Here is a 12,970-nt window from a genome sequence, read left to right on the forward strand (position 1 = left end):
AAGGCAGATAGGGATTTGTAGTTCAAGTCATCAGAGTGAATCATGAATTAAGGATGCTTTTCCATGGCCTAGTCAACACAAGCAAAATTTTCTTGGATATTTCACAAGAATTAATCATTATTTTAACAAAATATGATATTCGGATTATTTTACAAAATGTAAAATAACAAAATTTTGTAAAAAAATTTTTTCTTTGTAATTTGGAGCATGCTTATTTCATAAAATCCTCCAAAAAACGCTAAAGTTTGAACAAATCTCCCTTTCACGAGTCGAGTGCTTTTTGATTTCGTCTATTATTACTGTTGTTTTTATGTTTTGTTTTGTTTTTATATTTGACCTTATATCAAATTCACCGTATTAGCGCCCTCTTCATGACAGTTTGGCAAAAACATTGAAGTCTATGCACACGGAACAGATTTCCTCCTCTTTTTCCTATGTAATCCTGGGTTCTTTAAAACTGGTCAGCTCTCTTTTCCCTGCACTGCTGTATGAGCTTGTATCTTTTCTCTGTATATTTACTACATGCAAATAAAATACGATAAATCGATTCAGGTCTACGTCATAGTATCCTGTTGGGTGCGGAAGTGACGTTGTTCTTTTGGGCGGAAGTTATGGTTTAGTATGCGGAAGTTGCTAATTTTTGGACTGTGAAACCTGGCTAAAGAGGATGAATAAAAGCTGAACTACCGTGGTAGGCTGTGCTGTATAGCTACACGCGTTACAGTCGCGTTGTCTGTGCTCAGTTTGTATGCAGTAACGTGTTTCGTCATGAAGTTCTTCACTGTTTATGTTGTTGGGTGTTAGCTGTGCTGCACCAAGGTAAGTGTACAGGTACCTAAGGAACTTAGCTCTCACTGCAGAGTTACAGATACTCCTAAATCAAAGGCATTGGTCACATGGAAGTGTGTGTCGAGCTAGTTAGTTTGGACATTTATTTGTTAGCTAGGTAACGGGAGTTAGTTGCTCTGGTTGTGAACACACACAACGTCGTAGTAGGCAGAATCAGTAAGGGTGAAGTTAGGTTTGTTATTAATATTCGCTAATAACTTTTGAACGGACTGTCGTAGCCAGTACAGAGTTTCACAATCACAACACCACAACAGAGAATGATGCACACCCACTGTAGGTGACATTTAATCCTCCTGTTTTATTCTGGTCAAATGTGGTTGATTTGCTGTTGTCCTCTGTCATAACTATGGCTTCTCTTTTCTGACTGGCAGAAGCTTAATGACTTGACATCGAATGAACACAGACAGTGCTCTGGGCAAATCTGACCAGCCATAGATAATTGATTGGCCAGACTATAAGAACATGCAGAATAAAAGTTCTCTCTCTCTCTCACTCACACACACACACACACACACACACAGAGAAAGTTATAATCAGGGTTGCGATGGTCATGTTTTTGGAACAAGGTGGGAAAACCAAGTCCTTGGATAGTATAAAACTAGTCTGGAAGTCTGGAAATTAAGTCTAATCACTTTCCGCAAGCATAGGCTATGACAAACAAATTGAAAATGTAAGTGCAGAAAGTATGTGTATGATGTACAGAACCATTTCTGTTGTAAGTTACACTATATGGCCAATTGTATGTGGATGCCTGACCATCACACCCATATGAGCATCTTCTCCAGACTGTTGCCACAAAGTTGGAAGCACAGAATTGTCTAGAATATCTTTGTATGCTGTATATTTAAGATGTTCCTTCACTGGAACTAACCTGTTTCATCATGACAGTGTCCCTTTGTACAAAGGAGGTCCATGAAGACATGGTTTGCCGGTGTTTGAGAGGAAGTGGCCTGCACAGAGCCCTGACCTCAACCCCACTGAACACGTTTTGAATGAATTGGAACCCTGACTACATGCAAAGCCTCCTTGCCCACCTTCAGTGCCTGACCTTGCTAATGCTCTTGTGGCTGAATGGACAAATCTCGAGAGCCAAGCTCCAAAATCTAATGGAAAGCCTTTCCAGAAGAGGTTTTTATAACAGCGAAGGGGGACCAAGTCCATAGTAATGACCATGATTTTGGAATGGGATGTTCAAAAAGCATATCCGGTTGTGATGGTCAGTTGTCCACATACTTTAGGCCAAATAGTGTATATCGTAAAGAGTGAGAGAGGGATTATGGAGTGTCCACACTAGACAGTGACTAAAAGGAATATTGCAGGTATTAAAAATAAAAAGATTGTGCCCCCCACAGTGAACTTATTTCTCATGCAAGGACTGAGAAAAGAAACAAAATTCCTCTTTCTGTTTTTGGGATAGTTTTGGGTGTTTGTGTGTGGTTTTTGAGGTGTAGTTGGGCTGGAAATGTTGCTGAGACCTGGCAACCCTGGTTAACCTGTGCAAGAAATGCAGTGAATACTTTTGCAAGGCACACATCATTGTGACATACTGCCACTCATGTGCATGAACACATACACACTAAAGGGACCGACTGAATTTGTTAGGTTTAGACATGACTTTAATTTTATTTCATTTTTTACTCTGTTTTTTAATGTAACTGTTTGGCACTTTTCATTTTAAACTTTTAACCTGCTATTAACATTAGATGTAATATTGATAAATATGCCAGTAGCTGAATAACCAGTATGTATAATTGTGTTTTACTTTTAGAGAGGATTCCATAGAACTGCATTTTTTAGTAACAGATTTAATATTGTGCTCTGGAATGTTAAAAATTTGGTATATTTTTTATAACCAAACCCTGACTGATATTTTTCTAGAGCTTTGTCCTGGACTTAGTCTTTGTGATACTGTGTGCTTAGGTGTGTTCTCTAATATACTCTGGGTTCTTCCGGGAACTGGTGTATTTATATTGAGATCATGTGACCTATGCCACAGAACTCATTTAGGGGGTTTACGGGAACAAGGGTGAACAGCTAAAGGCAGTTTGTTGCTTCATGCATTTTGTTCATGTTGTGGAGAGAAGGGCGCAATGATTTAATGCCTCTTAGGCCTGTTAGTCTAAGACCTGTCCAGGTACGAACGGCAGCTGGCGCTGTGTATTTTAACATCAGTCTGTAGCATATTCAGTGCTGCTCCTTTTCTCATGTGCTACACTTGAATCTTCAGACTGCTCCAATGATGAGCTAGCAGCTATTCCTGCTGAAGAGAACCTCCAGTTCAGAGAATGAGACACACCACATCAAGTTGTGTCTCTGTCAGCTGTATTAGGTTCCCTTGAGCTCTGTACTTCATTGTGCTCTTGAATTCCTGCTAACATTTCTTGTATTTGGCCCATGCTTGCTGCCAGTTGCGTAGTTTGTCTTCCAGCTTGGCTGTATTATTGCACAACACAGTCAGTTGTGATGAAAATAATGATAACTGCTTGAAAGGATGTTAACGTAATAAAACATAATATTGTTGCAGGGAGTTTTTCCTGGCCACCGTAGCCTCTGGCTTGCTCATTAGGGATAAATTCACATTTAATTTGAGTATTTATTTCTGTAAAGCTGCTTTGTGACAATGTCCATATTGTTCCAACATGTATTTCCCTTCTGTAAATTACCTGAACCTGTCAGTTAACTGATAAATTGAGTCTGTTGTGTTTCAAAGATGAAATTTGCAAACTATGCTGCACTGGTTTTCCAGACCTGGAGTATTGTGTCCTATACAATGGAACAAATATAAAGTGCTACTAAACAGTACACCGCAGTAGAAATAGTGCAAGTTCATGTATCAACCAGTGCCCGCTTTTTCTGCACCATGATTTCTCTGCGCAGGGCTGAGAGACAGTCAGGATGCTGGAGTCATATGTTACTCCACTGTTGATGAGCTACGTGAACCGCTACATTAAGAACCTGAAGCCTTCTGATCTGCAGCTCTCACTCTGGGGAGGCGATGTGGTGCTCAGCAAGTTGGATCTCAAACTGGATGTTCTGGAGCAGGTAAAACAATCTTTTTTTTTTTTCTTTTTTTTTCCCAAAAGCACATTTGTAGATAAATTTTAAACCTTCATTATAAGTGGAACACCAATAGTAGTTGCCAGTAGTTGAGTAACTAATGTATACAATCCCTTCTGAAAGTGTAGCAACGGCAAAGCCTATTCTTTTGTTTTTGCTATACTGAAGACATTTGGGTTTGAGTTCAAAAGCTGAATATGACACAATCCAGATGTGTTTAACAACTTGGAAAATGGTACCCCTCAATTTTTTGGTGAACAGATGGTATTAAAGTGATATTAAAGTAAATAATGCTTAATATTTGGTTTGTTTATATATATATATATATATATATATATATATATATATATATATATATATATATATATATATATATATATATATATATATATATATATATATATATAATAATAATAATATGAGAGAGAGAGTTTGATAGGTAGTTCACTACATTTAAAATTACAAGACAATAAGACTTTAAGCTCACCACATTGTTCAAAAATCAGATTAGGAATCCAGAACCAGGGTAAGTCACTATTAGAAATACATTTCTTAATTCAATTAATTTTGAACATCTGGCTGATTGTTCGAATTCTAATGCATTAAGACCACCCTCCTTATAATGTCTTACCAGTTTTCCTTTGAACATGCGCTGTTTTATTTCTCCGAATAAAGTCAAAAGAAGATCATTTTTTTAATCAACATATCGCTAAACTATATATATCGCTATACTAAACGTGATATACCCTCAGCTTTAGTCAAGAGAACTCTCCTGTAAACTGTTAAGTCTCTCTGCAACCAGTAATTTAGTGTATTTTTGGTTTGGTATCTAATGTTGGATGAAAATTTTGCATATGCAAACCTAATTTGCATACATCCATCTCAAGATACTTTACACAATGTTTCACCTCAATTCCAGAAATGACAGAAGTTTTGTCTGAATCATGCACATACATAATTTCACTTTCCCTGGGATTCAATACCAGCCCAGAAGCCTTAAAAAAAAAAAAGATCAGAATTATGTATAATGAATTATTATATAGGCAACTGAAACCTGTGATTCATCTCTAAGAAAGAAACATGTATCGTCAGCTAGTTGACTAAAGAAGGAAAATGTGCTGAACAGATGATTGGGCCGAGGCATTGACAAAATCGTCTGTTCGGCACATTTTCTTTCTGCACATTTTCTTTCTGCGGTCGACTGCGACTGATGTCACTTCCAGCTATAAATATTTGGCAAAAGCACTTTATGCAGAGAAATGGCTAAGTTTACTTGTTTAAAGTGTTTCAATGACTGTTGCACCAATGCGCTCTTCAGCTTCTCGTACACTTTGGCCTCTCCGTGATGCTGTTGCAAATTCAGGAGGACATGTGTCAAAAGCAATGTATTCAAGAAGAAGCTGAAGGTGGCATGTAGCACACTAGGAAGTATGTTGAGACATGCTAGATTGGTCACTTCGGTCACACACTGTGTAACTGAAATAAATAAGCTATTTAAACTTGGCAGTGTAATCAGTCAAACTGTAGTAACTCACTGTCAATTATATGATTTGTAGAGCTACAAATTCAGTGTAGGTATAATTTGGTAACGGTTTGCTGTGTGATGGAGCTGTTGCACTCTGTGGAGTTTATCTCTCTAGACATGTTCCTACTGAGTTTCCAGATCATTCTGAGGAATTAAGAATCCAGGAAAGAACGATCCTTAACTGTATATAATCTGTGGACTGTATATATTCTGGCCAGGGTCATGTTTTGTGTTCCCACTGGCCTGCAGAATCCCTGACCAATCACATAAAACAACAAAAAGTCATGTAAACTGTATGATAGGTTTTTAGTACATTATAAACAGTTTTATATAAACACAAATGTTTAAATTGGTGGGTACTGGTTTGCATTTAACCAGTCAGTGTTCACAGTGCACCATTTAATAGCAAGTTCCCATTCAAATGCAGCACTCAGCCTGCTCTTGTTCTTTAAAACAGCACAGATTCAATGGTTTATCACTAATTTTAACAGGCATTTGTTGGAAAAAGCATTCCTTATATCAGCTAGTGTCTTTGTTTTCTTTTATTTACTTATGCATGGGATAAAGCTATGGCTTATGGCCTGTTGTTTCTTACCTGTATTTCTGTGCATGTGGTACAGGAGCTGAAGCTTCCCTTCACTTTCCTAAGTGGTCATATCCATGAGTTGCGAATCCATGTACCATGGACCAAGCTGAGCTCAGAACCAGTGGTCGTCACAATCAACACCATGGAGTGCATCCTCAAGCTGAAAGATGGCTCTCAGGTGAGTAATCCATGCTAAGACAGATACACATAAACAAAACAAAATTCATCTGACACATCTGTCTTAAACCGTAGGACTGAAGTACATGCAAAAGTAATTAAATGACATACTTTTGCATACGTGTTTTGCAGGTGAATATATTCTTCGATTTTTATGTAATTTACGTGTGACTAAGAGAAGTAAATGGATATTGTAAACAGAAACAGAATAATTTTATAGCTGCTTAATTTAGTTTTAATTCGCGTTCCATCCGCGTTCCAAAATCTAGTGGAAAGCCTTCCCAGAAGAGTGAAGGTTCTTGTAACAGCAAAGGGGGAGAACATCTGGAATGAGATGTTCAACAAGCACATATTGGTCCGATGGTCGGGGTGCACATACTTTTGGCCATATAGTGTAGCTTTGAATTTAATGGATGTCTTTTTGCTTTTAATTTTTTATTGCATGTCTTTCCATGCCAAGTTTACCAGGTGGTAGTTTGCAACCATTTTGAGCTCTGCAAGAACTGTAGAAATAATTGATAACCAGATAATTGATCTGTTTTATTTGCACAGTTTACCTGACTAGGTGACTAAATTCTTGTGAAAACATCCGGTTTACTGAGTCCTTTCAAAAAGTCACTTTATAGTCCATTTATTTTCTGTAAATGCTGCTGCCATACGGCTGTCTTTCCCTTTTTTTTTCCTCATACGCATGTCGGACCACATGTACACCATGACTCCTATCATTTCTTTTTCTGCAGTGAGTGTATTTTTCATACATTCTTAATGTTTTCTGGTTTTCTTTCTTACCAAGAGGTAAGTGTGAAAAGTGGTGGGATGCCCTTTTTATGATGGTATAGAAATGGTTAATGGTGGGGCAACTGATCAGTTGATGGTATTTAGGTAGCTCATGTCTTATGTTACGATTTAAAATCCCCCAGAAAAATCACATAGTTGGGGATTTTTTTTTTTCCCCCAAGATCATGAACATGATCAGCCAGTTGCTGCTAATGTGCTGAGTGCATTAGCTTGAGGTGGGATATAGGCTCCAGAATCAAAATTTCCTTTGGTAGGTAGTAGGGGCTTACAATGAATTAAAAGGGCTTCCAAGTCTGAGGAGCAAAGTGATGAAATGGTGTTGTTAATGTAGAAGCATGCACCACCTCAGTGTTATTTCGGTCTGCTCTAAACAGCTGATATTCTCTAAGGTGAACAGATGCATTGGCTGTATTTTGGATTATTACTTGGAATATTCTTTGCACTGATTTGCCAGTGTGAAAAGTGATCTTGCATTTCTTGACACACCTTTTCAGAAACTCAGCAGCTGTGTTTGAAAGGGCACATCTCTTTCTGCTCACATCCAGCTTCGAACGATACATAAGGAATAAAACAAGACAAGGCGTGTTATAGGAAATTAATCCATGCCGGAGTGGTGTGATACAGACTGATTCAAAGCAGCGGTGTTTGGTTTATACTTAACGCATGACTTTGTATTTGTGCCCAGAAGGAGCGGCAGCAAGACTGGCATTGTTCACATATTTTATGTACATTTGGTGGATTATAACATTCACTAGATGGCATGTCAGAGTCATATCATCCCTGTTTGCTGGGTTTACAAGTGAAATGTTTACACACTGGCTGATCAGCTCTGTTTCTCTTTAAAACTTTCCTCTGTTGTGTGGATTGTTGTCATGACCTGCATCTCAAATCTAAAACTCTTGCCTTACATTCAAACCATAATTGTAGTAGATGTACAGCAGTTAGCACACAGTAACAGTAATCTAGAATAGTACGTAAATATGCGATGTGAGACACAATGCTAGTTTGTTTAGTAAAGGAAGGTGGTCAGGGAAATTTGTCCCTGCTCATGAGGGCACCCTGGGACATAACACATCCTTCCACTCGACCATCAACAAACTTGAGTGATTGTATAAACGAGGGTGGGCGAGAGCATCCAAACATCCTGAATTACGTATAGCAGTACTCTTATGCCCATGAACCCCCAGATCTGTGCCTTTACCTAAGAGGAAAAACTATTTTACGAAATAGTTAGGTTTTCAGCCTACCCTTCTGTAGTCTTCATTATTTTAGTTAAAGGAGCTTGCTTGTTTTGAATGATGACTAAAAGTACACCCAGGAACTGTGGGGCAAGAACATGCAGTACTTTATTGATAATTTGTAAAATTTGATAATCAAAGAGTATTTTTATGGGGAGCCAATATAGTGTGGATAAAATAGGGGTAATATGGTCAAGCATTCAAACTCTGGACTAACCTGGAGCTTGTATATGCATTTACTGTAACAACCAGACAGCAAGACATTACAGTAGTCCAACCATAACAAAAGCATGAACTAGTTTTTCTGCATTCATTCTGTGTAATGATGATATATTTCGTAGCTTAGCAGTGTTTCTGGGATGAAAAAGGCTGTCCTTGTAATATTATATACATGAGTTTTAAATGACAGGCTGGAGTCAATGATTACACCAAAGTTTTTCACCACTACTCTTGATGTAAATGAAGGACCATTAAGAATTACCATATAATCAGAAAGCCCTAGCAGAAGTACTTACGTCTTATCAGAATTGGAGGAAGTTACTCAACATCCAGTCCTTTACACATTCCTCAGCTTTATTCAGCTGGTGTCCCTCTGGCTTTGCTGAAACACACAGCTGTGTGTGATCAGCTCGGCAGTGGAAGCTAATACCATGTTTACAAATAATTGTAACCAGAGGGACCATATATAGGGGAAAATTAGTGGAGCTAGGACAGAACCTGGAAAACAAACTTTAAATAAGAGTCTGCTATTTTTGTCTTCTCTTAGTGGCAGTAAGAGCATTTTTGTAATTAAGAAGGCTCACCATTAATGTTATAAATTTCAAATGTGGTATTTTTCATACCATTATACCAGGGTGCTTGCTTTTCCCCCAATTATTTTTCTTTTAAACGGGGCAGCATTTCTACAAGTAAAACGTTGACCCTAAACATCTGGCCAGTTTTTCGAGTTCTGTTGGGTCAGAGGGTGAACTAGTCAAAGTTATTAAAAAAATAAAATAAAATAAAATAAAATCTGTGAGTTTTTCAGTAAAGCTGGGTACAGTAACCAGCCTTCTTGTACGTTTGATACAGTACTATGCAGAACTCTTTTACACACGAAAAATGGTGCATTGGGCAGTGACTACAACAGATCATTGGTTCCTGATGACCACATTCCAGGGATACAAACTCCAGGTCTGCCATCTGCCCCCAGTGTTCTTGTGGCTCAGGGCCTTGCCAAAGTAGACCTCAACAAGGTTGTTCTCTGGCTCTTGGACAAAGGTGCTTTTGAAAAGGTAGAGCCCAAGGTTAAGAACAAAGAGTTCTGCTAACATACTTTCTTGTTCAGAAGAAGGAATGCGGTTTTGATCCAATTAAATATTTAGGAGGGCTAAACTGGTTCCTAGTCCTTTTTTTCCGTATGCTAAGGTTGTCAGATGCTGTTCTTGCCATGCAGTCACATTGGTGGAGTTGCCGAGTGCCTATTTACATGTTCCCGTCGCCACTGAGCACAGATGCTTTTTTGAGGTTGACAGCTAATCTAATGCAAAGTTCTACCATTCAGTCTTTCTCTAGCACCATGGGTATGTATGCAAGTGGTCCTGTAACCACAGATTCCTGTTCTTGGCTGACAGGAGTGGAATCCGATGTGGTCTTCTGCTATAACCATCTGCTTCAAGTTGTGCATTCTGAGATGCTTTTCTCCTCACCGCAGTTGTAAAGAGTGGTCATCTGATTTATTGTAGCCTTCATTCCTCGAACCAGTCTGGCCATTCTCCTCTGAGCTCTCTTGTCAACAACGTCTGGTATCTGTTATTCATTATCCATTATCCATACTTAATAGTGGCGTTCCAGGTTGCCACTTCGAGCATTGTTTAAGTATTGAATTGCATGAGTGACACTGAATGCAAACAGTCTATTAACAGTAGTTCTGGATTAGTTTAAGCAATAAATAGCTAGCTATATTTTTCACACCTGGCTAATTAGCTAATTTGTTTAAGTCTCAGTAGCTAATGAACACAGCACCAATAAACTAGCTGGCTAGTGTTGGGATCGGGGCATGTGCAGAGTGTGATGAATATCATCACTTTATAGCATTTTTAATGTTTATATAAGTTGGCTCACTTATCTGAAGTAGAAGCAGCTGTGTAGTCGTAGCAGCAGCTGTGGGGCCTGTAGCAGGAGCAGATACCACACACAATGTTAGCTTTTCTTAGTTTGTCAAAAAACATTTTGCCAGAAAACAGATATTTGATCTGTCCATTCAAATCAAGAAGGTATAGCCCCATGTTTTATGGTTTTTGGAGTAGACAGATTCATTGAAAAACTGGCTACACACAGATGTGCTGGCCTCTTAAAATGCTCACTCTCAATCCCGTTGAATAGCGCGAAGATATTGGATGGCCTCAAAGTTTAATTCGGTAAATGACAGGAAATCAGCCTGTTTGGCACCAACCATCATGCCATGGTTGAAGTCACTGAGATCACATTTTTTTCCCTCATTCTGGTGTTTAATCTGAACATTAACTAAAGCTCTTGACCTATATATGAATGATTTTATGCATTGTGCTGCTTCCATGTGATTAGCTGATTGGATATGCATGAATGTGCAGGGATACAGGTGTTCCCATTAAAGTGGCTGATGAGTGTATGTAGAATTAAGAAAGCGTTTTGATCTGTATGTGGGCCCAAGGTGAATGTATGAGGGGAAGAACAGCAGATGGACATGTGGTATCCAATAAGGACCTAGTAGTCGCTGTGCTTCTGTAACTGAGACCTTAGAATTGACGCCATGCAGAGACAAAGCTAAAAGAGAATCCTTGGAAAAGGGAGAGGAAGAGAGACTGAGGACGGAAATTCCTGCACCGGCAGAAGTATTTCTGTCCTGAAGACTCAGTCATTCCAAAGGTGTGCAAGAGTCTTTCAGCATTAAAGTGGCACATATTTACTTTTGTCCTTGCCCTGAGGTGATCACCAACACCCGCCCCCCCCCCACGCACACACACAAACTCACACTCACACACACTGACCTCTGCAACCCTAAACTGCTTGCCACTCTGTGAAAACACAACCACCTGAACAGGTAAACCTGATGGGTAAACAAGAGGGCTTTTGTGGTGGTTGTTAAATTTGCTATGTTTGCTGTATTTGTGAGTGCATTTGTGTGAATATGTGAAGTAAGTGTGTCCTTATTGAGTTGTGTCCTAAATGTGTTGCTCTTGATTTATGGTGATTTTATTTGTTCCTTCAATCAATTTTTTTTTATATACAGTTAACTCCAGAATTATTGGCATCCTTGGTAGAGACAGGTAAAATGTTTTAAGTAAAATAAATTTATTTTAAGAAAATAAAAACCCTTATCAAAGATATTTTAACAAAAATCTATCAGTCCTGCATCTAGTACATCTCCCTTTACCAGCACAGCAGCAAGCTTATAAAGCTTAATGGGATTAGAGAATACAGAGAGAGGAATATGAGACTCTTCAGAACAGAATCTTTCCAGTTCTTCTTTCAATGCTGTTTAGGTCAGGGGGCTAGGGTGGCCATGTCAAAAGCTTGATTCTGTGGTCATTAAAACCATTTCTCTGGGTTTGGATGCATGTTTTGCCTCAATAGGGCCTTTCGCACCATGGGAACCTTTTCATAGTACCTGAACTAATTGTGGAACTACCCACTTTTTGGCGTTTTCGCACCTCTGGAACTGGGTGCGTTTTTAGTACCGGACTGCCTTTTTCAAGAACCAAATTAGCTCCTACTCCGGAGCAGGGTCTATCCAGCACAACTGGTACTATTCGTGATGTAAGTAGGCGTTGATTGGCCAAACGGAGAGTCAGCTGGAAATGAAGGAAAAAGGAATTGTACACAGTGCTGCACTTGAAAATATCGAAACACATTATTACAAGGAAGTTCAAATTTAGGACACTATGTTGTAAAACTGCAAGAGGTGTTGCCATCATAAAGGTCTTTAAAACTGCCAACTCCATGTGTGTCCCAGAGAGTAAATTCTGAGTCAGCTAAGGTCCAAATAAACGATTTTTGCATATGGGACCCTAAGTGGAGGCTGCATGAAACTGAAACAGCCAGTGAAACTTTAAGTCTTTAAAGTAGACAAAACTAAAGTGTTTGAAGAATAACATGCAGGAGAAAAAGGGGGAGATGAAAATACCAAAGCTGCCAAAGATGAATAATGACAAGAGCGCGATTCTAGCATACCCCAATTGGAGCCAAAAAGATCTTTTGAATGTTGGCGGCAAAATAATAAAATATACACAGATCAGCCATAACGTTAAAACCACTGGCAGGTGAAGTGAATAATATTGATTATCTCGTGATGATGGGACTCTGAAGGAGCCAGAGTGCCCATGCTGACCCTGTCCACCGGCGAAAGCACCTATAATGGGAATGTGAGCGTCAGACCTGTACCATGGAACAATGGAAGAAGGTGGCCTGGTCTGTGGAATCACATTTTCTTTTACATCATGTGGACGGCTGGGTGCGTGTGCGTCACTTACCTGGGGGAGAGATGGCACCAAGATCCTCTGTGGTAAGAAGTCAAGCTGGCGGAGGCAGTGTGATGCTCTGGGCAGTATTCTGCTGAGAAACCTTGGCATTCACGTGGATGTTACTTTGACATGTACCACCTACCTAAACATTGTTGCAGACCAAGTACACCCCTTCATGGTTCATGGCAGTGGTATTCCCTGACTGCAGTGACCTCTTTTAGCACACTGCAAAAATTGTTTGGGAATGGTTTGAGGCACA

General features: G+C 39.2%; 1 protein-coding gene across 1 annotated transcript in view; it reads left to right on the plus strand.

Moving 5' to 3' along the window:
* The first annotated feature begins 598 nt into the window (after window positions 1-598).
* LOC113532774 (intermembrane lipid transfer protein VPS13B) overlaps window positions 599-12,970 on the plus strand; it is a 162,039-nt gene continuing 149,667 nt past the window's right edge. The window contains 3 exon segments of the mRNA XM_034298179.2: window positions 599-819; window positions 3,727-3,891; window positions 6,052-6,195. Of these exon segments, the coding sequence (XP_034154070.2) occupies window positions 3,745-3,891; window positions 6,052-6,195 (291 nt within the window). The 5' untranslated portion in view covers window positions 599-819; window positions 3,727-3,744.

Source organism: Pangasianodon hypophthalmus, chromosome 22 (assembly GCF_027358585.1).
Source record: "Pangasianodon hypophthalmus isolate fPanHyp1 chromosome 22, fPanHyp1.pri, whole genome shotgun sequence".
NCBI classification, from domain to species: Eukaryota; Metazoa; Chordata; class Actinopteri; order Siluriformes; family Pangasiidae; genus Pangasianodon; species Pangasianodon hypophthalmus.